This window comes from Setaria viridis, chromosome 2, assembly GCF_005286985.2.
Source record: "Setaria viridis chromosome 2, Setaria_viridis_v4.0, whole genome shotgun sequence".
Lineage (NCBI taxonomy): Eukaryota > Viridiplantae > Streptophyta > Magnoliopsida > Poales > Poaceae > Setaria > Setaria viridis.
Genome location: NC_048264.2, coordinates 23,569,068 through 23,594,545, shown reverse-complemented (window position 1 = coordinate 23,594,545; position 25,478 = coordinate 23,569,068). Strand labels below are relative to the sequence as shown.

At 45.3% G+C, this 25,478-nt stretch overlaps 2 protein-coding genes across 2 annotated transcripts; both read left to right on the top strand.

Moving 5' to 3' along the window:
- The first annotated feature begins 10,044 nt into the window (after positions 1–10,044).
- Positions 10,045–11,028, top strand: LOC140221874 (uncharacterized). Its single transcript, XM_072291836.1, has one exon. The coding sequence runs from the start codon at positions 10,045–10,047 to the stop codon at positions 11,026–11,028; it is 984 nt and encodes a 327-aa protein (XP_072147937.1).
- Positions 11,029–11,760: 732 nt separating this feature from the next.
- LOC140221873 (uncharacterized) lies at positions 11,761–12,868 on the top strand. The gene is made up of 2 exons (XM_072291835.1): positions 11,761–12,714; positions 12,800–12,868. The coding sequence occupies exons 1-2, from the start codon at positions 11,761–11,763 to the stop codon at positions 12,866–12,868; spliced, it is 1,023 nt and encodes a 340-aa protein (XP_072147936.1).
- The last annotated feature ends 12,610 nt before the right edge of the window (positions 12,869–25,478 follow it).

Here is a 25,478-nt window from a genome sequence, read left to right as displayed (position 1 = left end):
GGCCTTTGTTTTCTATTTGGGCCCCTTTATCAATTTTGGAAATTAAAGTCTATGTACTTTCCTAGCCCAAATTCGCGATTCCTGTCGTCTTCAACCTCACGAATAAACTCCTGCCTTGCCTGCACCACCGAAATTCCTATATAGCTTCCGGAAGCCTAGAAACTATCCGCCTTCTGGAGCTTGAGATTTGTGCAGCCGCTCAGGACCGCAACATCCCCACCATCTTCTTCCATCCTGCGCCTCTAACCCTACCCCATCGCCCCGCACCCCGTAAGCCGCCTCACTGTCTCCGCACGCAACTGCTGCTTTCTCCGTGCGCCTTCACCACCGCGTGCTCGCTGGAGCAGCCGCAAGCAGCCGCGCTTCGGTGGCCGTGCGCCGTGGCCGCTCCGGCGGCCGCGTGTTGGGTTGCTCCGTCTGGCGCGCGCCGCGGTTGTTCCGGCGGCCGCGCCTCCCTGACCACGCGCCATGGCTACTCCTGCTACCACGCACCGCCCCTGCGCGCGCCTCCGTCGGTCCGTCCATCTCGCTCCACCCTGCTGCGTGCTGTCGTCGGAGCTGCACGCCCCACCGCTGTTGGAGGAGATGAAGACCCTGATTTGTTTTTTAGAAAAATGAAAAATGTTGATCCAGTTTTTGGTGAATGTTGAATCTTCGGTTAAGATGTTGAAATAGGTTTTTAAAAATGTTGAAGGTAGTATTTCAAAAAAGTTGATCTAGCTTTTAAAAATGGTTGAATCTACTATTTTCAAATTTTCAAATGTTGATCTATTATTCAGAAAATATTGAAATCTACCTTTTTGAAATTGTTAATTTAGATCTTTAGTTTAGTTGGGCCTAATGTACAGTGCATCCATGGCACAAATTCTTTTGGGTGCGTTCACTGTAAGAAATCTGCCTGTCTATGATGAACTAAAAAGTTTCATAAATGCGTTTTTTCATCATAAACCGTGATCTATTACGTGACAGTGATGAAAACCCTTCGTCATTAGTCAAGCATCATAAACCGCGACCAGTGATGTTCCTTATTTCGGTATGTCACTAGGATAATAACGAATGAAAATTCATCCCACAAGTTGTCATAAACTGGCTCCTGCGTATCATGCCACGTTGGACCACAGTCTGATGTGGCATGATGGTTGTGATGAACTATTTCGTTATAGATTGAATTATCTTGTTTCCAGGAGGCAATCCGACAATGAAGTCCATGCTTATATCCTCCCACTTCCACTTCCACGAGGGAATAGGTAGTGGTTGAAGAGTGCCAGCTACCTTCAAGTGGCTTGCTTTAACTCGTTGACATGTGTCGCATTCCGAGACATAACATGCAATATCTGGTTTCATTCCACTCCACCATAAATTTTGTCGGAGATCATGGTACATCTTGGTACTACCAGGGTAAATCGAAAATTTAGAGAGATGTGCTTCATCCATGATTTGCTTTCTGAGATCGGGATTGGCAGGGACAACTAATCGGTCCTCATAATGCACAACTCCTTTCCAATCCTGCCGGAAATGCTTATATCCTTCATCTTTTTGTAATAGCTTTTTCTTGATGAGCTTTATTTCCTTGTCCTCTAGCTGTGCCATAATGATTTGATCATCCAAGGTGAGTTCGATAGATATGTGACTCAATGTATCGTGAGGAACAATCTCCAAATTGAGTTTCCTTATCTCATGGCACAAGGTCAATGGGCCTTGCGGCTAAGAGCATCGGCAACGATATTGGTCTTTCCTGGATGATAATGCATTTTCGGATCATAATATTTGATCAACTCCAACCATCTTCTTTGATGCATATTTAAATCAGTTTGGGTAAAGATATACTTGAGGCTCTTGTGATTAGTGTAGATGTTGCAATGTGTACCCATCAAATAGTGTCTCTACATTTTTGGAGCATGTATAACCGCTGCCAACTCAAAATCGTGAGTAGGATAATTATGCTTGTGTGGCCGTAACGCTCGTGAAGCGTAGGCAATGACTCGGTTGGCTTGCATAAGAACACATCCAAGTCCAGTGCTAGAAGCATCACAATAGACGTCGAATGGCTTAGTCATGTCTGGCTGAGCTAGAACCGGGGCAGAGTTCAGCAGTCTTCTCAACGTGTGGAAGGCTTCCTCACATTTTTCACTCCACACAAATTTTACTCCTTTCTTCAGCAGTTTAGTCATTGGCTTAGCTATCTTTGAGAATTCATGAATGAATCGCCGATAGTAGCCTGCTAGACCGAGAAAGCTTTGAATTTGATGAAATGAAGTGGACGTCTTCCGGTCCATTACTTCTTGCACTTTGCTTGGGTCAAGAGTTATGCCATCGCTGGATACAGTATGTTCCAAGAATTTAACACTATCCAGCTAAAATTCGCACTTGGAGAATTTTGCATAGAGTTGATGATCCCTTAGCCATTGAATAACAATGCGAAGGTGCTCGGCATGTTAATCATCATCCTTCGAGTATACCAGGATGTTGTCAATGAATACCACGACGAACTTGTCAAGTTCGGGCATGAACACCGAATTCATGAGATACATGAAATAAGCGGGTGCATTTGTGAGCCCGAAAGACATTACCTGATACTCATATAACCAATTCCGTGTAGAGAAAGCAGTTTTGGGAATATCACACAGTCGGATCTTGATCTGATGATAACCAGAGTGAAGGTCTATCTTGGAGAATACTCTTTCTCTGGCTAACTGATCGAAAAGAACATCAATGCAGGGAAACAGATTCTTGTTTTTGATAGTGACCGTATTGAGAGGTCAGTAGTCCACACACATGCGTAGACTCTCGTCCTTCTTCTTCACAAATAAAGCTGGACAGCCCCAAGGTGATGTACTTGGGCAAATGAAACCCTTTCCAACAATTCATGTAACTAGGTTTTCAATTTTGCCAGCTCTGCGGGTGGCATCCGATATGGCCTCTTTGAAATCGGTATCATGCCTAGTTGCAACTCAATAGCAAACTCAATATCTCTATCTGGCGGCATGCCTGCCAAGTCTTCTGGAAGCACATCGGAATACTCGCATACCATCGGGATGTCTTCCAGTCGAGTTTCAACCACTGGATAGGCACAAGAATTTATGCACTCTCGGTGGGGTAGGTGTATGGTTGAGCTGCCGTACAATGGTGAATCTATGTGGATGACTCTGGTGGAAAAATATCTAGTGTAACTCGGTGTCAAGTCATCCAGTCCATACCCAAAATAATATTTATCCCTTCTAAACCGAGGTAAGGAGGTTTTCCTTAAAAAGGGTTCTACCTAACTTGATAGGTTCATTGGGGTTTATTTGGTATGAGGCTATTTTCCCACCCAGGGTAGAGATCATATATGACCCTTTTGTGTGATAGAAACTCAACCCACATCTAGCACTAGTTTTATTCCTGATGAAACTATGAGATGCTCCCGAATCAAACAAAATAAGGACGGGTTGGTTGTAGACAGAGAATGTACCCGTCATTACTGGTGCACCTTCCAGGAGTTCTTCTAGGTGGATAAAGTTCAACCCGCCCTGCTGAACTTGCACTTTCGGCCTCTTCCCTTTGTTGACTATTGCGTTGTTCTAACCAGACCACTGATTTTTGTTCTGAGGGCAATCCTTGGCGAAATGCCCAGTATTTTCGTAGGTGAAGTAATGGTTTCCATTGCCAGGGCGCTGCGGCTATGGGAAATTCGATCGTGGCCCCTGAGGTTGAAATCCGGGGAACCAGGGCACTGCTTGCTGCGATGGATGAGGGACACATCTCCCAGGCTGTGTGGGCTTGTGAGGTGCTGATGGGGGAACCAACCTAAACTTCTAAGCAGGGGCACTAGGTGATGGCATTAGAGCCTTCCTCTTCTTATCGGCCTTGAGGGACATTATGCAATCTTCCTGTGATATAGCCAAATTCACCAACTCATTGTACGTGTTGACTTTGATGGGGTTTAGCCTCTCCCGGAGCTTAGGACTCAAGCCCCTACGAAAATGGTCTCACCTTTTCTGATCCGAATCTGCATGATAGCCCGCGTACCTGCATAGGTCATTGAAGGCCTGCGCATACTATAGTACGTTGTGGGTTCCTTGGGAGAGTGCGAGGAACTCATTGAGCTTGCGTTCCATTAATCCCTCAGGGATGTGATGGCCCCTAAACGCTGTCTTGAATTCCTCCCAGCTGAACACATGGTCGGCTGGCAGCATCGCATGATAGTGGTCCCACCAAAGACGGGCAGAACCATGCAGCTGCTATGCTGCGAACCAGGGCTTGTTCTCATCCGGGCAAGGTGCGGTGAGGAGCGAGAACTTGGACTCAAGGGTATGAATCCAGGCATCTGCATCCAGAGGCTCCTCTGTCTTGTTGAAGAGTGGGGGCTGCATGCCCAAGAAATCCTCAAATCTCGCAACATGAGGCTGAGAGGGACTTTTCCTCCTTGTGGCTGCTGCTGCTGCCCTTGGACGATGTGTCGCAAGAGCTTTGTTTGCGCAACCAAGATTGCCTCCAACGAAGGCGGGGGAGGCGGTGGTGGAGGGTCCTGCCTCTGTCCGCTGCCGCTTGGTGAGAAACTGGAGGGTGTTTGATGAGTTCCATGCACAATCTGCAAGAGGGTACTTTTCCATTAGTCACATAATTTAGAAACTTGTTCAAGCACAAGAAAAATTATGGGTGGAATGTAAGTGTTCATCTTGCAGGCAGCATTGCGATAAAAACAGCAATACAACTTATTGAGTAGGTGCATATCTCTGCTTTCTAGTGCCCATTGTTTCTCATCTTTGGTCAGTAGCTAGGAAATTTCATACGAGACCACTTTCTTATGACGCTCGCTGACCGAAACAGAAGGTAACAAGGGTGAAAAATTAGTTTGGTGCTTTGCTGTCCGGGCTGTTTATCAGCAAGCTGAGCTGTGAAGTTTTTGTTCTAACTCGAGTTTGACAGATCTAAAGGTGCTGAAATTTTACGAGTAGTTAGAACAAAAGTTTTCTCACAACTTTGGTATCCAAGTCACAGCTCGAAAGTGATTGGAAACATGGATAAAAACTGAGATAAAACAGCTGCTGCATCCTGCCGAGTTTTCCAGAATTACAACGCTAGACATGTCGAAAGCATGTTCATGCATACATCAGAAGTTCATGACAGAAAGGGTACTCAACTCAGGGCTGACCTATTACATCACCATCCAAAATATAGGTTACACCAACGAGTAAAACAAAAGAATCCTACTCAAGTCTAGACATACGTCTAAAAGTCGTCAAGGTTGCCTACGAAGCTAAGCTGAGCACGGGGGAGTGAGCAGCTCCACTCGGTGGTGGTGGTGCAATGGCCTCAAAGTCCATACTCGAGTAGCCCTTGATCTCCTCAGCTCCTCCTCCTCCTCCATGGGCTCGGCCTATGCCTGCTGTGCACGTAGTGCATCCAACTTTACGTGATGCCCATCTAAGTGCTCGTTGGCATTGGCTAGCTCCATATCTATATCATAAAGCTGATCTGCTAATAGCTCTATATCATGCTCCATATCATCCATCTCCTCCTGTAAATCTGAAGTCTTAGTCTCCATGTCTATTATCTAAATACCCTTCTGCACAAGCTGAAGAGACAAATCCACCACCTCACCCTGTACTGCAGTGAGGGTAACCTGGGTGGCCTGTGCGAAGTCGGTTAGCGTGGCTATTGCTCTGCCTTGGAGATTATTCAGCTGCTACAGTGCATTCATGCACCTAGCTGAAGCAAGGATCATCTGTTGAGGCTGTAAGAAACTCATAAGAGACATGTTGTCCATCCTATCAATCCAATCGGCATCTCTTGAGTCTCTAGCCAGAAACAAACCAATTGGGTCCAGTACGATCTCAATCGGGTAATGATGGCTGAAAAGCGTCAACCCCTCAATTGCTACAGTCTCCCATGTGTCCTCCAAAGTATGCCCAACGACCACGGTCTCCAAGCGTGGCAATTGGTAAAAAGTTTGGTATTCGAAGGTTGACCTAAAACAGATTCTATCAAGGTGATCTACTCAGATTTTTACCAGGTGGTCTGTGCTGGAATTTTCAGAAACAGTGCCGTGCAAAACTGAACATAACTCTCAAACCAGTGATCCATTTGAGCTGAAATTTTATCACAATATTCTATGCTTAGTGCTTAACAACTTTGGTTTAAGGGTGCCTAACAGAAAAAGTCCTTAAGATGGTCGAAAATTTAAAACTCCAACAGGTGTGCAATATGTTTTCTCAGCCAATAGGGGGTTACCATTCTGGACATAACTCGCAACCTTCTTGGTCAAATTTTACAAATTTTTATCAGGAGCTTGTTTAGAAAATTTTAGACAACTCTCTTATACCAAGTTTCTGGAGCAACCTAAGGAATCAACTCAAAAGATTTTAACAACACCAACGTTGCTGAATTGGATCATTGAATATCCTTAACTCATACAAGCTTATTAAGGAACAATATGCAAGATTGGTTTGTCATTTTTTAAGTTGCTATTTTTATTCATGATGCATGCACGTCCTATTCGACCTCACAAACAGAAATAATTGCCAAAAGCTTTTGACTTATGTGGTTAGTGGCAATGGCGAGGAAACATTTACAGCTCTCACTATAATAACTAGTCGAAATTTTCTATCCATCGTTAACATACGCAATCGCGGTTAGTGTACCTGCAGAAAATTTTCAACCTGAACTTTTCATGCTAGCACGTCACAAAAGCGTCCACATTCATTACTATCCACTATAGGAACAACACCCGTACGATTATCACTGCACAAGCAACATTCATACACTTGGAAGCGTATTCACATTTATCCAACCATTATGTGCCGCCCTCATATTTGCATATGAGGTCGGGGGCATGTTACGGAATTGCCATACTGCTGCGTCCAACCATTATGTGCCGCCATCGTATTTTCATACGATCCCGGGGGTGTATTAAGGAATGGCTACACCCATGCGTTCCAACCATTATGTGCCGCCATCATACTTTCGTATGATGCCGGAGGTATATTAATGATCGCTATACCCCTGCGTTTTGTGCTGGAAGTCGGTATAAATAACCAATAGTTAATAGCCACCTTAAAATGACCCAAAAATTCTCCTAGGGCTCCTCGTACTAAGTTCATACTTATCAAACTTACGAATTTGCAAAACTCATTTCTTGCAAGTTTTATTTAGAAAAAGGTGTTTATGGTTTGTTGTTCTCTCTATCATGCTTTCAAGCTCTGACAGTTGTGGTGGAACCGCCCAAATTAACCTGGCTAAAGTGCACTTAAGTCGCCTAACACGCGATCATGCACCTTAAACAAGTCAACTTAATCGTCCGTTAGATTTCATCCGATAAACCACATACTCAGGATCGAGAAGCATTGCTCATACGAAGGTGAGTGGTTACAGAGATTACAACATTCCCATCACATTAACATAGTTCAACAACTTATTACATTGTTGGGGATCACCCAAAAGCATGGCTACCCTCAAGGTCGGTCGAACCAAGCAACACCACGGGACCTCGCAAAGCTCACCACTTTGGGAATAATTTCCCAGCTTCGGGGTGCCATGTGAGGCTCTGAGCCGAAGGTAAGGTGAATCGACATTTTTCCTAACCTGATAATCTTGCTTTAGCATCAATCTGCAGGAAAGAAGACAAGAGCGATCGAGGTTGAGCGAGCTTGGGGTGAGCGGTTGAGGACAACGCCATGCCCAAAGCTCGCTTAGGCCGCTAACCTCGGGAGGAAAATCACTGGCGAGAAGGCCAAGGCGCCCGAGGTCAGGCTAGGCCTCATTTGTGAAGCTGGGAAACACGATGGCGTGAGCAACAAAAGGAGCCCAAATCACGGAGCCTTGTGATAGTGGAAATCACGGGACTGTCAGAATAGCTCTAAAAATGTGACACACGAATGACCTAAATGTAAGGAATATTCTGGGAATGTAGTAGTCGAGCGAGGGCAACTGTGTAAAGTGCATGGGCATTCCAGGCACTATAAAAGGGGGGGCCTCCTCCCATTGTAAGGGGACACTACATAATCAATGAAGTGACGATTCATGTTCTTATTCCTCTTTGTTAATCTCGTTGAGTCTTAACTTCGCAAGGAGTTACGACCCAACATTTGGCGCCCACCATTCTTTAAGCCACCAAGAAACCCATAATGCCACCGCAAAAGAAGAAAAAGACCACATCCGAGCCTGAAGCTGCAACGGGAAGACAACTTGTTTCATCCGAGGTAGTTCAGCAAATCACCTCGGATAGGGAAGAGGGCTATAGGAGAGTCGAAGAGGTCCTTAGAGCAAAAGCACGGAAAGCAAATGTCGCGTCGGACACCTACAACGAAGATCAGCCGCGAATAGATACAGAAGATGAAGCCCCAAGCAACCCAGAGGATGAGCTAGCTTCGGTCTTGAGGCAGCTCAAAGAAATGAAAAGGCAAAAGGAAAGTTTTGCACAGCAACTGCAAGCTCAAAGAGAAGCAGCCAACAGGGCAGTAATGTTGAACGAGGCCAAAAAGGAATTAGAAGAGTTACAGCGAGAATTAAAGGAACTCGAGTACCTTCAAGGCACACCGCAACAACCAATGCTGCCATCTATCCAAGCCTTCAACACTGGTTCTACACGGGTCATATACACCAACCCCAACTTCGGTCCGCACGACCCTCCACCTGCACTGAATACATGTGGAGTCTTCGACAAGAGCTCCCCACTGTTAATCGGACTTCAAATTGCCCCATGGCCTGCCACCTACAAGTCAATTGCCTTGCCTAAGTTCAATGGCCAGATAAACCCGTGACAATTTCTAATGAGCTATGAAGCTGTTGTAGCCTTGGCTAGGGGGGATGATGTCATACTAGTAAAATCATTTATCATAGCTTGCGGAGGGGCAGCACTAAACTGGTACTCACTGCTACCTCCACACTCAGTATGCAGTTGGGTAGATTTGAAAATGAAGTTAACTCAGAACTTCCAAGGCTTCCATCAAACCATGACTGGTGAAGCTGGCCTTTTCCATTGCAAACAAAAAGATAAAGAGCCCCTTGCCAGCTATGTCAAGAGATTTGTACAGCTTCGGTTGCAGACGCCACATGTGGCTAACTGTGTCGCGATTTCAACAAGCATCGTGGGGCTCAACCCAGGACCGACAGCGTCGAAGCTAACAAGAAAGAAACCCAAAACAATGGAAGCACTATTCACGGAGTTGGAGAAATACATCAGGTCAGACAAACCATAGATGAAGGTTGGCCGAAAGAAATAGTCACAAGCAAACAGAAAAAAACAGAAATTGGTAGGCTTCGCCGTACAATCACACACAGAATCAACCCCACCGTGTGATGACAATTGAAGTCAATCAGCCCTTGCACCAATCCCAAAATCACAACCACAACCAAGCTCAAAACTAGCACCACCAAAACCATAATAGCTTCACCAACAACCACAGAGGCGAACACAACAGCAGAGGAAGAGGTCGAAGCAATGGCCCTCCGAAGCCAAATAATTAGCCCAAACAACAAAGGCCATTCCATTGCATATTCCATGGAAAGCAGTTCAATCATGTAACTGATTGGTGTCCCATAACTCTAGAAGCCGCAAAAAGAGAGGTGAAAAAGAAAGCAGCCGAAGAAGCTGCAAAAGCACCAAAAACCATCCATCACACAACCTTCTATCCACATCCAACATATTACCCAAGCCCAGCTAGCCTCTCAAACTTCCAACCACCGATAACCTGGCAACCTTCGCACACCTTCCAAACACAAATCAAACTGCAAAACACAAACATACCACCTCAACCTCGCCACGAGATACCGCTACTACCACCAAACTTGCCAAACGAAATCCCAAAAGCTGAACCAAACCCACCAAGCAGCAATCCTAACGCAATACCAACTTACGGCACGATAATGCCTATCTCCGGAGGGTCTTCACAATCTGACTTTCACGAAGCAAACTCCAACCCCATACCAACCTTCAGCATGATAATGCCAATCACTGGCGGATCCACCCTCGAGTTTGAAAACAAAAGTTAGAAGCGAGACTACTTCAGACAAGTAAACACCATCATCCTCGATGGCCCCCCAGTGAAGCCAGAATGGGCGCACATGCCAATCACCTTCACAGAGAAGGATTTCACATTGAAAACAGCCTCGCACAATGATGCGATGGTGATAGAGGCAATTATCGCAAATTGGAAGATAGGGAATGTCTTGGTTGATACAGGCAGCTCTATAGATATCATATTCACTAATACCTTCACAGAGATGAAGATTGACCCTCACCTCCTCGAACCGGCCGAAGTCCTATTGCTTGGCTTCGGCGGCAAACCAGTTAAAGCTCTTGGAAAAATTTCCCTGCCAGTGTTGTTTGGAAACCTTGACAACGCGAGAACAGAGCACATCACTTTTGATGTGGTCGAAATGTGCTACCCTTACTTCGCCATCCTCGGGCGAGGTTTCATAAACAAAATGGATGCAACCATTAGACAACTCTTCCTCTGTATGAAACTATCAGCCCTCAAAGGAGTGATCACTATGTATGGAGATCAGCAAATGGCAAGAAACATTGAGAGGGGTTCAACATCGGGACAAAAGAATGTCCACCATCTCGCAGCTGCAAGTGAAGCTGAAGAGCACGAAACGAAAAAGCCCTATGTCGAACCCAAGAGAGACAGAAACAAAATAAAGATAAGTGTAGACGGCGAAACCAAAAGAGTCCTCTTGGATGGTTACATCACCGACAGGTACGTCACTATCGGAGCTAACCTCGAACCCAGAGAAGATCATGGGCTGATCGCATTTTTGAACAAGAACAAATATGTCTTTGCCTGGTTCGCAAGCGATCTCCATGGGGTAGACGGAGAGATTATTGAGCGCAGCCTCGACATTAGACCAGGGGCAAAGCCAAAAAAGCAAAAGCTAAGGAAAATGTCTGACGAGAAGGTCCACGCAGTAAAAGCAGAAGTGGACAGACTACTTGAAGCCAACGTGATCAGGCCCATCCTCTATCCAGAATGGCTTGCCAACACTGTACCTGTCAGGAAAAACAAAATGGCTGATGGAGAATGCGTATCGATTTCACAGATTTGAACAAAGCTTGCCCCAAAGATTATTACCCGTTAGAAAGGGTCGACAAAGTTGTGGATGACGCTGCCAACAGCGAAATGCTCTCGCTATTGGACTTATTCTCGGGCTATCACCAAATTGGAGTAAAAAGGAAGATGAAGGGAAAACAGGCTTCGTGACACCATTCGAAACATTCTGCTTCATGCGAATGCCGGAGGGACTCAAAATGCAGGACAAACATTCTCGAAAATGACTATCATTGTACTAGCAAACCAACTTCACAGGAACATTCTTACTTATGTCGACGACATTGTCGTCAAAAGTGACAAAAGGGCCGATCATATCCATGACCTTGCCGAAACCTTCGGCAACCTAAGGGCAGCAAATCTGAGACTAAACCTTGAGAAGTGTGTTTATGGGGTTTAGCAAGGCAAGGTATTGGGCTGTCTAGTCACCACCAAGGGCATCGAGGCCAACCCCAACCAAATTCAGGCACTACTCGACATGAGGGAGCCAGCTGCGGTCAAGGACGTTCAGCAGCTGACCGGAAGAGTGGTTGCCCTCAATAGATTTATCCCCCGTGCTGCAGAGCGAAGCTTACCCTTCTCCAAGGTCTTACGAAGCTCCAAAACCTTTGAATGGGGGGGAAGAGCAGCGTCAAGCATTCCAAGAACTCAAGGACTACCTGTAGTCTATGACAAAGCTATGCCCCCCCGAACCCAAGTCACCACCGTTGCTCTACGTCTCAGATTCGGCATGGTGGTAAGCACCGCCCTGATTCTGGAGAAGGAAATCGACGACAAACTAAAGAAAATTTCAGTTTACTCTGCATCTGAGGCCCTTAGTGGCTCGAAGATACACTATTCAGAGTTGCAAAAAATCGCTTACGCAGTGGTGATGGAAGGATGCAAACTGCGTCATTACTTCGAGGGACATAGGATTGTGGCTGTCACAAACCAACCTCTCCATGATCTTTTCTCCAATAGGGAAGCTTGGGGCAGAATTGTTAAGTGGGCATCTGAACTGTCAGAGTTTGTGGTTGATTTTGAAAGAAGAAGCACCATAAAGTCCCAAGTCCTGGCTGATTTCATCGTTGACTGGACATCTCCAAAAGCTAGTCGTGACGACGTTGAAATACCTTGGGTCATTTATTGCGACGATGCCTGGTGTTACAAAGGGGCTGCAATAGCAGCAATCGTAACCTCGCCAATTGGCATAAAAATAAGGTATGACGCGAGGCTAAAATTCCCCGAAGGAACAAGATCAACAAACAATATGACCGAGTATGAGGTGTTGCTTATGGCATTAAGAAAGATGAAAGCTCTAGGTCAACAGGCCTTCATAGTGAAAATAGACTCTAAGGTGATCAAAGAGCACATCGAGAAAGACAGCAAGGCTAAAGAGCCAAAGCTCGTGAAGTATCTCACAGTGGTCAGAACAATGGAAAAACATTTCACGGGATTCACCGTCAAGCATATCTCGAGGGCAGAAAATGACCAGGTGGACAAACTCGCAAAAGCAGCAGCCCAGAATGAACCAATTCCTCCAAACACGTTGTACGAAGTCATCAAGACCCCATCCACCAAAGAACCAACTCTGAAGTATGCAAATGTGACCCAGCACTTCAATTGGCGAGCCAAGATAATGGCATACATGAGAGGTCACTTTGAGCCTTGCGACGAAGTTGAGCTCACTAGGCTCAAGCAAAAAGTAAGAGGATATGCAATCATTGACGGAGAGCTTTACAAGGCTAGAATCTCAACACCCTGGCTTCGTTGTGTCGATGCTGAAACAGACAAAGATCTGCTGGCAGACATTCACAAGGGTTTTTGCGGATATCACATTGGCTCCAGGGCTCTCGTAAGCAAGGCTATCAGGCAAGGATTCTATTGGCCTTCGGTTGTACATGACGCCCAAAACCTTGTCCCAAACTGTGAAGCCTGCCAAAAGACAGCAAACCAGAGACATTCACCATCTCTCTCAATACAACTCATACCACCATCATGGCCATTACAAAGGTAGGGAATGGACTTGGTCGGCCCACTCCCAACAGCTCAGGGTAATTGCAAATTCGCAGCTGTTGCCATAGATTACTTCACAAAATGGATCGAGGCCAAGCCCCTGGCAACGATTACCTCAGCTTCAGTACAAAAGTTCTTTTGGCAAAACATCATCTGCAGATTCGGAGTACCAAGGGAGTTAAACGTCGATAATGGCAAATAGTTTGATTGCATCGATTTCAAAGAATTTTGTGCCAGCCTCGGGACAAAGGTCAAATTCTCCTCGGTTTACCACCCGTCAAACGGCACGGTAGAAAGATCTAATGGCTTAATCTTCTTTGCAATGAAGAAATGTCTATTCAACCAAAAGAAGGGAAAATGGGTCGATGAGCTCCCGATGGTAATTTGGTCGCACAACACTACCCAATCCCGAGCTACAGGCTTCACGCCATTCAGGTTGCTTTTCGGGTCCGAAGCCGTAACACTAGAAGAAATCAAGAACAGCAGCCTGAGAGTGATGTGGACTAAGGACATCCAGGATGTCATCAAGATCAAAAAGGACATGATCAAGCTTGACATCATTCAAGCTTCAGATAACATTGATAAATACAAAAAAGAAACTAGGAGATGGAGAGACAAGAAAGTGTTGCACAGAGAAATCAAAATCGGTGACCTCGTCATAAAAAGAAAGAAGAATTGGGAAAACCCCGACAAACTGCAAGAAGCATGGGAAGGACCATACATTGTTAGAAAAAGTAACAGGCCAGGTTCTTTCATCTGGCGGACCAAGTTGGCACAGAGTTGCCACATTCTTGGAACACAGACAGTCTGCGAAAATACTATCCATAGAGGTCTGTCACCTTTGGCTTGTGGAACTATAAACAATGCCGAAGGCAACAGCTTTACTTTCTTTTCTGCATTTACTTTTCATGTCATAGAGTCTAGACTATACTCTTTTCCTTGCTAGGAGGGCTCCATTTTGGAGGCAAGGTTTTTAACGAGGTAGATCCATGTAAAAATTCCGGATGCATAATAAAGTAAAGTTCCCCCTACAGTTGCTTTCATGCGGAGGAGAAAAGTACATTTTCCATTTATAGTGCAATAACAAGTTGCATGACCTCGTGCTTTCATGCAAAGGAGAAAAAGTACATTTTCCATTCACAGTGCAACAACAAGTTGCGTGACCTCACGCTTTCATGCAAAGGAGAAAAAGTACATTTTCCATTCACAAAGCAACAACAAGTTGTGTGACCTCGTGCTTTCAAGCAGAGGAGAAAAGCATGTTTTCCATTCACAGAGCAACAATTTGCGTAACCTCATGCCTCGTATTGTTATAAAATGCGCTAGATGCACAAATTAAGTGTTATAAACTTCTCTCCCCCACCCCCCTTGGGTAAACCAGCCTACTCTCCACACCGGCAACACCCTTAGGAAAAGCTTTTCACCAATCCTGCTTCGCCCAAAGCAACCCTTCTCAAAGATAGGCTCGTCCCAGCATGCTCTCTTTTCTCACAAAAGCCCAAGGGTGGGGTGATGTTTTTTTACAAAGGATTACCCTTGCCTGCCTTTCACGACAAAGGATCGTGGCTTCAGCTCAAGAAAACTACTCTCCGCATGAGTGCCAAGAAGGGAAAGACATCTTTTAGTTCCCCTTGCGAAAGCTAGAGAGGGGGGGGGCGAGGGTGACATTTTTTCAAAAAAAAAGACGTGCTGACTTTTCATCAACCTTTCGCAAGGACGACCCGCAACTTCGGCCGGGCGAAACAAACCTAAAGAGGGGGCAATTCCTTTTGGCAAAATCAATCCTCCGCCCTCCGCGAGGACTACTCGAAGCTTCGACCTGCCACCCTATTCACGAAAGCTCTAGCAAAACACTTTACACCAAGAAAAGTCACAACACAAACTCTAAGGTTGAAGCAACCCTAAGTTGCGATATCAACCAAACTCTTGTTACCTTCTAAGTCAGCAAAACCCAGTTTCGAGTTTTGTACCGACTTATCTACTTTGTAGAATAAAGCGCGCTCCAGCCATTTTCTTCCAAAAAAGAATCAAAATATTACAAAGTTTCCACCTTTGGTCATAACCTTTCTTCTCCTCGCCATGTATTCTTTTCCATCCCCTGGCCACAAGTGCAATGCACCATAACGACGGGAAACGTCCTGAGTAACAATCTGCCCAAGTTCCTTATCTAACAGGACCCCGGCTTCGGCCTGTCTCCCCCTCTCACCTCCCACAGATCGGGGGGGGGTGACATTTTAAAAGAAAAGCTCCAAGCCCCTGCAAAACAAAAAGCACAAGTACGCAGGAAACCACAAAAAAAAAAGTAAGCACAACACTTCACAAATAAGCAAAAACACATTTACACATCCCTAGAAAATAAACGTCAAACCACTCCGACCACAATTCAAGCATCAACAAGCACCACAACTATAACACTATTAGAAGACAAACATATGTCTTTTTCAAAGAGTTTTTTACAAGAATCCCTCAGCCTCCAGCACTCTACCCAATCTAAGGTGCACCAGCTCATCATAACCTTTCTCCTCAGCTTTGAGCTTGGCTGCCGCTTCCTTCTCCCGCTCCAGCCTTTCCTTCGCAAGCTGCTGAATGTACTTTACACCAGATGTAGCCCAGAGTCTCCTAAAAATACTCCGCTTCACCGCTCTCACATTCCCAATTTTCTCTTGGGAACCTAACTCCGAAGCCAATGGGAACTTTTACTCCTCCCCTCCAAGCGTCAAGAAGTGATCGCAGTCCTCAGCCTCAAGGAGTTGAACAGTACTTTCCAAACAAAAAATTGCGACATAATCATTAAGACCAGTTATGACTTCGGGCAGGCTTATGAACTCATTCTTCATCCACTCACAAACATCCACGACATCGCCATCATCCGGGAAGGGATAGGGCTCGACACCGAAAGGGCGAAGTGCGGCTTTGTATGCCTCATAGATTTCATCAAACTTCCCTTTCAAAATTGCCTGGGTTTTGTCAATGAATTTGGTCTTCTCCTCAAGCTCAGCGCCCATAAGAGCTATTCCTTTCGCTTGCTCCGAACAGTCGTGATGTCTTTCTCAATGTTCTGGCGAAGTTTCTCTATAATACCAACATTATCCACCTGGTCCCGCCTAAGTTTCTCAATCTCATTGTGAAGCTCCTCTCTCTCCGAGATAAGATTCTCTTTAGCCTTAGCTGCCTCCTCAAAATTCTTCAATAGCACGTTCTTGTGCCTTGTCAACTCTTCATTCAAAATCATCAGTTTGCCATTAAGATTAGACAACCCCTTGTTCTCCTCCGTGAGGTCACCAACTTTAGCTTCGAGAAGCAACACCCTCTCCGCCCGGCCAAGCAGGTCCTTCGCCTCGGCCTCTACCCTCTCTTTTGCCTCTGCCCCAGTTATCGTGCACTACACGAAACAAAAACCGTGTCAGTTAATAATAATAATAATAATAATAATAATAATAATAATAATAATAATAATAATAATAATAATAATAATAATAATAATAATAATAATAATAATAATAATAATAATAATAATGAGCAAAGACTCCATGCCAAAAGCTTCGGCCCGAGGGTAGCAAACATCCGCGCCAGCTCCTCATCGCGCAGCCGCTTAACAACTTCTTTAAACACTGCACAGCCATTAGACGGTCAAAACTCCAATAACAACGTGTAATATGCAATAAGGAACAACAAATAAAAATCTTACCTTCGAGACTAAATGGCCCATAGTCACCAACATTTGTACACTAAGATCTGCTCTTGTCAGCCAGCACATCTAGGTCAGCTTTGCCCTTCTCCTTCACTTCCGACCTACCGCTCTCAGTGCTGCCTCCAACCGCTGCACATGTGTCGCGCCCAACCCTTTCAAATCGATCCATCCACGGCAAGCGTAAATTCAAAGGGTTGTAACCCTCACCTAACCCAGGTGCACCAGCTACAATAACCTCTCTCCTCACATTGGTGCCAAAGGCCTTGTTAAAACTCGTCAAGGATGGGGACAGCCTTGCATCTGCAGAATAACACCTCACCATCAGTCTCACGTGAGATTTGCTATACAACTCCCCAGGTCTCACGTGAGATTTGCTATACAACTCCCCAGGAGAAACCATGGTATTCTCCAAATCCAGTAATATCTCTCTGAGCCTCTGGTGTACCTACAAAATCTCAACTTGGGCAAGTGCACAACAACATCATTACCTGACTTCACCGCCTGCGAAGACGGATCCTTGATAGCCTCGGCAATTTTATCCACCTCCTTCCTCCTGGCAGCAGCAAGCTCTTCCATAATCCTCTCTTTCTTAGTCTTGCGCTCAACCTGCAAAGGCGCCATCACTGCCTAGCTCCCAAGAGCGGGCATCTCTGGTCCCTCACCTTTATCCTTTGGATCCCCTGGCCCAGCTTGTACATTGCTAACCTCGGGAAAACCCGTCGGCTCTGCTGCACTAGAGAACAATTTAGATCTTTTACTGTCGTTCTTAGCCCTGGCTGCGGCAAGGGCTGCCATGTCCACCACAACCATGTCGTCCTCATCCGGAACCCGGGAGAAGCAAGGTTTCTTCAAAGGTCTCGCAGCCTTTACAGCAACACCTTTCCCAGCTTCAGCAACAATTTTAGTTGGGGGCATCCTTGAAGATTTTGGCTTCACCATTTTTGCCCCGCTAAGGAAAGACGCTTGAGAAACCTTATCCTTCTTCTTCTGTGCCTCAAGGGAACTCATTTTAATCTTCACTTTAGCAGCCTCCAAGGTTGCATCGGATCACGCAACACTCTAGGAAGAGCTCTCCCCCCTCTTCCTTTTCCCTTGCCTACTGCCCCCAGGCCACGGGCTTTATTCCCCCGAAGCAATGGTCACGTAGGCAGCTCAATCCCGAGACTCTCGAAAACTCGGTTAACGTGAAGCCCATGTTTAACCACCAGCTTGAATGATTTAATCTCGGCCTCAGAAACAGGCCCAATAATGTCAATAGCCCGCCTCTCGACGTCCTCAACATACGCGTTTGGGGTGAAATCTTCAGGTAGCTGGCTGGCGTCAATAATAGGGTAGAGCAGGGGATTACTTTTCCACAGCACTGCCCTAAGCTCCACATTGAGAGGCCCCCAGCCAGGAGTAAGTGGCCACCTATGAGCCGCAACAAACTCTTCCACCAAGTCCCTACCAGACATGGAGCCCAAAGCCACCATAAAGGCACCTTCACGCTTCTTCATCATCTTTGACCTTGTGACCGGCGGAGTCGTAGCAACATCCGTAGGGATTATCGTAGTATGAAAGGGATAGATTGCCTAACCGCCCCCGTCTTTCATCTTGACCCTAACATAAAACCAGTTTCTTCTGAGCAAAAGACAGCTGAATCCTCTCGAGACCTTGTTTCTCGTTCTTCCTTCGGGCCTTGAAGGTGCAACCACCAAAATGGTTCTCAAAAGTCCCATGTATATTGTCAAAAACCACCCTCTTCTTTTGAATGTGCAGCTCAAACAGACGCACAAAGCCGTCTACATCGATAATGCCACCAAAGGTATGCTGAACCTAGAAGAACTTTGAAAAAAACAAAGGAGTTAGGGGTCAGATGGTTAAGCTCAGCTCTGTAACGATCCAAAATATCCGGCAGGACTGGATCGCAGGGGAACCTTAATCCAGCAGTAAAATAAACCCTAAACCCAACAGCTTCACCAAAATTCGGCATCGGAATAGCCTCATCCTCAGGTGCTCTCCCCACCCTCTCCGGGAAGGACCCCTTTTCAATGTACAATCTTATACGCTTGTTGGCCACCAGGGACCACCCGAAGTGCATCGTGGGAATGCACAATATCTTGCCAGGCACAAGCTCACTCACATCCGCGTCAACACCTCCAAGATCCTCGCCACTATCACCTGCACCCTCATCCCCTCCTTCAGCTTTGTCATGATCCGAATTGAAACTTGATAGGCAACCACTTGACGAGCCCCCATCACCGGCAGACAAATCCATGGCTCTGGAAGAGGACCTCCTCACCTCATCATCCTTGGACATCCTTTCAATATCGACGTCCTCGGTCGGGTTAGAGGAACCCTCCCCAATGCGAGGCGCTATTTCTGCAGCACGCTCTTCAGCAGTCTTCGGTCATGCAGTCTGCATGATGTGAGCTAGCTTCACAAAAGCAAAAGACCACATTTCTTTCAGTGCAGCAAAGAAAGAAACCGAGATAAAATCCACGAGCAAGACACGTTACCTCCAAGCACATGAAAACAAACTAGGTTAGAGATCAAAAAATGCCAGAGCTTCGAGACAAGAAACAAGCACATGCTGATCACGAAAGAAGCATGTGTTAACCTCAATCGCGCGGCTAAAAAATGACCACCCCGTCTCCTTTTATAAGCGAGGTAAAAGGCGCAAAATGACGCTTGTAACCATGTGACGAAGGTAAAAGGTCGTGCAATAAGAAACCGCCACGTCAGCTCAAAAAAGCCAACCGTTGGCTCGATTCGCACCGACGCTCGAGGGTGACGTTTTTTGGGCCAAAGATCCCTAACTTCGCGGGTTCGGTTGCCGGTGCCTAACCTCGCCCACGAGGGGCTACTGTTGGGGATCGCCCAAAAGCATGGCCACCCTCAAGGTTGGTCGAACCAAGCAACACCATGGGACCTTGCAAAGCTCACAACTTCAGGAATAATTTCCCGGATGCAGGTGCCATGTGAGGCTTGGAGCTGAAGGTAAGGTGAATCGACATTTTTCCTAACCTGATAATCTTGCTTTAGCGTCAGTGTGTAGGAAGGAAGACAAGCGCGATTGAGGTTGACCGAGCTTGGGGCAAGCAGTTGAGGACAACACGGCGCCCGAAGCTCGCTTAGGCCACTAGCCTCGGGAGGAAAAAAAACTGGAGAGAAGGCCAAGGCGCCCGAGGTCAGGCTGGGCCTCATTTGTGAAGCTGCGAAATATGATGGCGTGAGCAAAAAAAGGAGCCCAAATCATGGAGCCTTGTGAGAGCGGAAATCATGGGACTATCAAAATAGCTCTAAAAATGTGACACACGAATGACCTAAATGTAAGGAATATTCTAGGAATGTAGCAGTCGAGCGAGGGCAACTGTGTAAAGTGCACGGGCATTCCGAGCACTATAAAAGGGGGACCTCCTCCCATTGTAAGGGGACACTACATAATCAATGAAGTGACGATTCGTGTTCTTATTCCTCTTTGTTAATCTCGTTGAGTCTTAACTTCGCAAGGAGTTACGACCCAACATACATCAGAGTTTTTGAATTTCAAATAGAGTTTGCAAGGTTTCAAACAACGAAGAAGTAAAACATGCGGAAGCCAAACATTGATACACGATATCATGATGAAGCCAATCATGACATTAGTGACCCTTGTCCTCGCTGTCCGAGGAGGGATCCCACTCAACCGTCCAACCCAGAGGGAGCTGGGTAGGCCAAATAAAGCTAGCAGCCACATTAGTACAATTGACATTACCTAAAAAGTAAGCCACAAGCAAGGTTGAGCAACTAATACTCAGCAAGACTGACCCGACAGGTGATTACTACCTCACCAACTTCTAAACATGCAGGCTTTTTGGCTGTGGGTTTATTTTTGCCAAAAGCGACTAATAGTTGATTCTTATTTCCAAGTTTTAGCAATAGGTTCTATATTCATTTACCATTCTAAGTGAGCACCTATTCTAGTAAAAGCAACGTGATCAAACAATTAAGTTCAAGCATCAAGATTATCATCATTCTGTTCCACTTCTTACTTAGTGCAGCATAGCTATCAAGTAGTCCCAAACTGTGAGAGGTAGACTATTCGAATCGAATTTATTAACCATGCATGGCGAACCTAACCTCACGACATCTATGGACCACATCAGGTTCACTTCACTTGTTAGTCGTCCCCATCAATTCCCAGGCACGTCTCAGGGACAAACTTCCTTTGGCATGCAATGCTCCATAATCCCAGTCTCTGCCGTATTGTGACCCCACTTGCACCCACGTGATGCACCATGGGAACTACATTCCAAGGACAGTAGGAGCATAAGCCACGTCCTGGTTCAATCAGGTACTAGGCTTCCCCATCCCATACTAGGTATGAGATTAGTACTTTCAAACACTTGATCATGAACACCGACACGGTTCGACCTTAGCACAATTTCATTTAGACAGATAGGGCCATCCACCGACCACCAAAATCATTCACAAAGCCCTGCCCCACCCGTGTCCTGTAACTCGCGAGTGACAGGAAATCACTCGAATTTTACCGTGTCCTATTAAGCATAGCATCTACTCGAGTTAACATACTAGTGTTCAGATCATAGGCACTAAGCTCATGCATCTAAGGTTCCAAACAACGCCTAGTAACTTAAATGCACAATCATAAGCATCAACAACATTGCATAAGTTTAGAAAGCAGGAAACATGCTCCGGGGCTAGCCTTCAGGTTCAGAGAATGTGAGCGGGTCTTCGGAGACTTGGTCTTGCACAAACTTAGCTTCCACATGATATAGATTTGCTACTGGCTCCTCGTCTTGCGTGGGGTGGAGCTCGTAGGTACCGTTAGCAAGATTGACTTCTACATGACATGCATATGCAGATAATTCAATGCTTCAAGTTCATAGAGTCTGAATGGCATTTCATATATTATGGTAAGGTAAACTTCATTTCGAGACCGACTCTTACAGTACTTTCGTCACAGTTGCAGTGTTTTCTGATTTAAGCACTTAGCTTGATCTTGATGGTGATTGTGTTCACACACATGTGACTAGCTTATTAGGCTCTAGATAAAAAAATTATCCTGTTTCTGATTTTTTTTACCTCTTCCAGAATTACCATTTTACCCTTATCATTACTTAATTTGTCTTATCTGTTTATTCTTAGCTTTAACTTCCATAATTCGTTTCAGTCGCACATGATTAGCTATGGGTTTGAAACTTTTACAGAGACTTGTCAATACCACTACTAAGCTACTGTAAAAATTTGGAGTTCATTTGATTACTACAAAAATCATTATAATTATTTCATCATCCTAAGGTAGTAAGTACTTAACAATTTGTAATTCAAAATCTACAGTGAATCTGGGTCTGAAATTTTAACAGTGTGTTATATAGGTGCAACAGAGGCTTTGCTGAATTTTCCATGATGTTTGGTGAAGGAAATCTATTTCCCATATTTATCTACTATTTATCCTTCCATAAAAAAAGAAAGGTAGGTTTCACTTGGTTTTTCACAGTGTTCAATATTTTTCCTAACAAATATATAACACAAATAATATAACCCAGGTGGTTTCATATTTTTGTCTGACCTATTCCATTACTTATGCAAAAAGAAAGATTCTATTCTAGTTTTCAAAGATAAAACTTGAACAGTGATATAAACATCTATGCCAGGGTCCAAAGTATTTTTCTAGGCACAACTTTACTGAAACAAGGCTAACAAAAGTAGTTTTGCTATTTTACCATTTTTTTGTGTTTTATTCTGCATTTAATGGCTTAAACAAGATTTAAAACCTAGAGAAATACATCTAATAGTGACATGCGTGAAAATATTTTTCTGTGAAACTTCACAACTCACTGATCCTAAAAAAAGTGATTTGGCATTTTTCTTAGTTTTCTACAATTTCATCTACATTTTCAAAATTCAGCCTTTTTATTTCCCATTTAAATCAGAAAAGGCCCGGGCAAATTTACAAGCAGGTCCTTGGATCCTTTAAAACCTCACAGCCAAGACCCTGAATCTTACATGTAGGCCCCTAGAAAAACTCTATTCGATGCAGGCAGGTCCTCATGGTGGCCGGCGGCGAGGAGCTCGTGATTCCGGCGAACTACTGCGCAATAGGAGGAACCAAGGGCACAGGCGCGTAGACGTGCTCACCTTGCGCAGATTTAGTGAAGGGCGATGCGGTGGAGCGGGCTCATCGATGGTGAATGGAGTTGGGGAAGAACCGGGCAGCGGCATCGAAGAGTTCACGTGTTCCAGCACTAATGAGGACTCCGGTGGCCAACAAGGGTGTTGGGAGCTTTGCGGGGTTGCGTGGAAGTGACTAGGGAGCTTAGGCAGCGGAGGTGCAGAGTGGAGCGGGGCTCTCCATGCGCGTTTTCGGTGAGTGCGCGCTGCGCAGAACCGGTGAAGGGGTGATGTTTGGGCTGGGTTTATTTGAAAATTTTCAACTAAACTTGAATTTTGGCCTTTCAATGATTTGTTGTTCACAGGTCAGGCTTCAACTTCAACAAAAGGGTTGGGTCCAAAATCGAGCTAGATTTGAATTTATAAGGGCTCAAAGTTTGGCAGAATGCCTGTTTTCCAGACTTGGGCAAAATCAGAAGTTTGGCTGTTTTTCAGGGTTTTGGCTGATCTTGGCCTGAGATTTGGAGGGTTCTGATATGAATTTGGCCGAGGCTTAATTGAAGAAGTTGTTGCAAAAACTTAGATCTCAAACTCTTATAAAGGGTTTTTCTTAAATTCTATTTAAGTTTGGTGAGAAAATTGCATGCCAAGATGCATACTTGAACTGTTCCAGACTTGGCAAGATTTTGCAGTGTTGGGCTGGGTTGACCATTTTGGTCGAGTTTGACATGATTCTTGAGGTGTTTTTGTTGAGATGTGGCCTTGGGTCAAGTAAGTGAATTTGTAAAAGACTTGTAGCACTTAAACTTCTATAGAGGGTTTAACTCGAGTTTATGTACAAATTTGTGAGAAACAGGACTGCCAAGTTGAGGAATTTCACTATTTTCAGCACTAAATTGCTACTGATTTTGATTCTAGTTTTTGAACCTCTTCCTCTCCAAATCATTCAAAGTGCTAATAAGAAAAGTTGTTTGGAATGTAAAGTTATACAACTCTTAGATTGAGAAAAATTCAAGTCCCTATATAAAAATTTCAAGTTTTAAATTGACCTCAAATTTGAGCTTTAAGGGCAATTTGGACCTTTCACTTGCTAATTAAGTTCCTAATTACCATAATCAAGTTTAAGCAAGTTACTTTAGCTAGGGTCGTCACACCTTCAATGATTGTACGGGCGTTGCTATTGTTGTTGAGCTTCTGACGGAGGTCACGTGCTGGGGGTTTACACTCCGAATGGGGTCCATGGTGGCCATGGTCTCCTGAGGGTCCCACCTAACAGCTCTCTACCCTGTGCTGACTTGGTTTGTAGTTCTTGATTTTGGGAACCTCGTTTTAACTTGGCCTGGTATCCTCATTTCATGCTTGGTCTAAGGCTGCTACCATGCCAAGATGAGGTGTGTCGAATCGAGTGTATTGGGCTTTGTTGATCGAGTTGTTCGTACGCACGCTCCGCCAGTAGAGCCAGTTGCCTGGTGTACTTGGTTGGTGGCAATACCCGAGTAATGAGGTCAATGGAAGCGATGGTGGCGAGAGGAGTATGATGTTGACACGATTGAACCGCTTCAAACACGTGATCCAAGTTCATGATGGGTAGGTCAGATGTAAGGCGGCGGCGATGATCTGCTCTTGCAGCATTTCGTGCTCGCCGTTGGGTTCTTTGAGCTTCCATTTCTTCTCCTTCTATGTTTGTGGTGAGTTCATCTTGCGACACGTCATCTAGGTGATGTTCGTGTCATGGATTTCTTTCTGGTGGTTCTTTACGGTCGCCTTCTTGTGTAGCAACCATGGCGAGGAGTTCCCGCTCCAGAGAGAAACTACCCGAACTTGACATGATGATCTTTTGCCATCTTCTTCATAGATAGGCGACAAAGGAGTTCCCTCCTGGTACGAGAGGATGTCAAAGTAGGCGACAAGGCGTGACTCGTTATCCTTGGCGAGAGCAAGTGGCTTTATGTTGGATCAGTAGACGAATCTGCCTTGCAGAGTAGATGTGATAACCATGCCCTATTGTGGACCTGATAATGGAGCCTCCTCATCTAGATCCGAGTAGTAATCGGGATCCTCAATCAAATCCGAGTTGGATTGTGATCTGGACAGCGTAGTTTGGTAGATAGCACTTGAGTTTCGGAGTCCAAATGGGAATCAACTTGTATCGTAGACCGATTCGCACAATGGCTTGATCATCGGCTCATGGGAACCAATCCTACTAGTGGGAGAACTTGAGTTGTACTCGGACTCATCCCCTGAGCCTCAAAATACGTCAAAAATTTCATTGAATTTTTTGATGAAATCCTCCAAAGCTTGGCGATGAAGGTTGATGTCGTAGTGCTTATCCTCCAGGGCTGGCACGATGTGGTGGTGAAAGTTTCTAGTGCCATCTGGGACGCAGACCCAGGAGCCGAAGACGAATGTCGCACCCACTTCGAATGCGATGGTGGGCTGATGATGACTTGAGCCATCAGGTTTGCTAGTGGATTCTCGGCGAGATCCCCTACCTGGCGCGCCAGTTGTCCGTGTTTAGACCCGGCAACCTACCGAGGGGGTACCTGAGGTAGTATTTTATGCATGGGGCTCACCGAGATCAGGAATTCGATGGTGAACTCGAACACACGATTTAGACAGGTTTGGGTTGCTTATGTAGCGTAATACCCTACGTCTTGTGTGTTGGT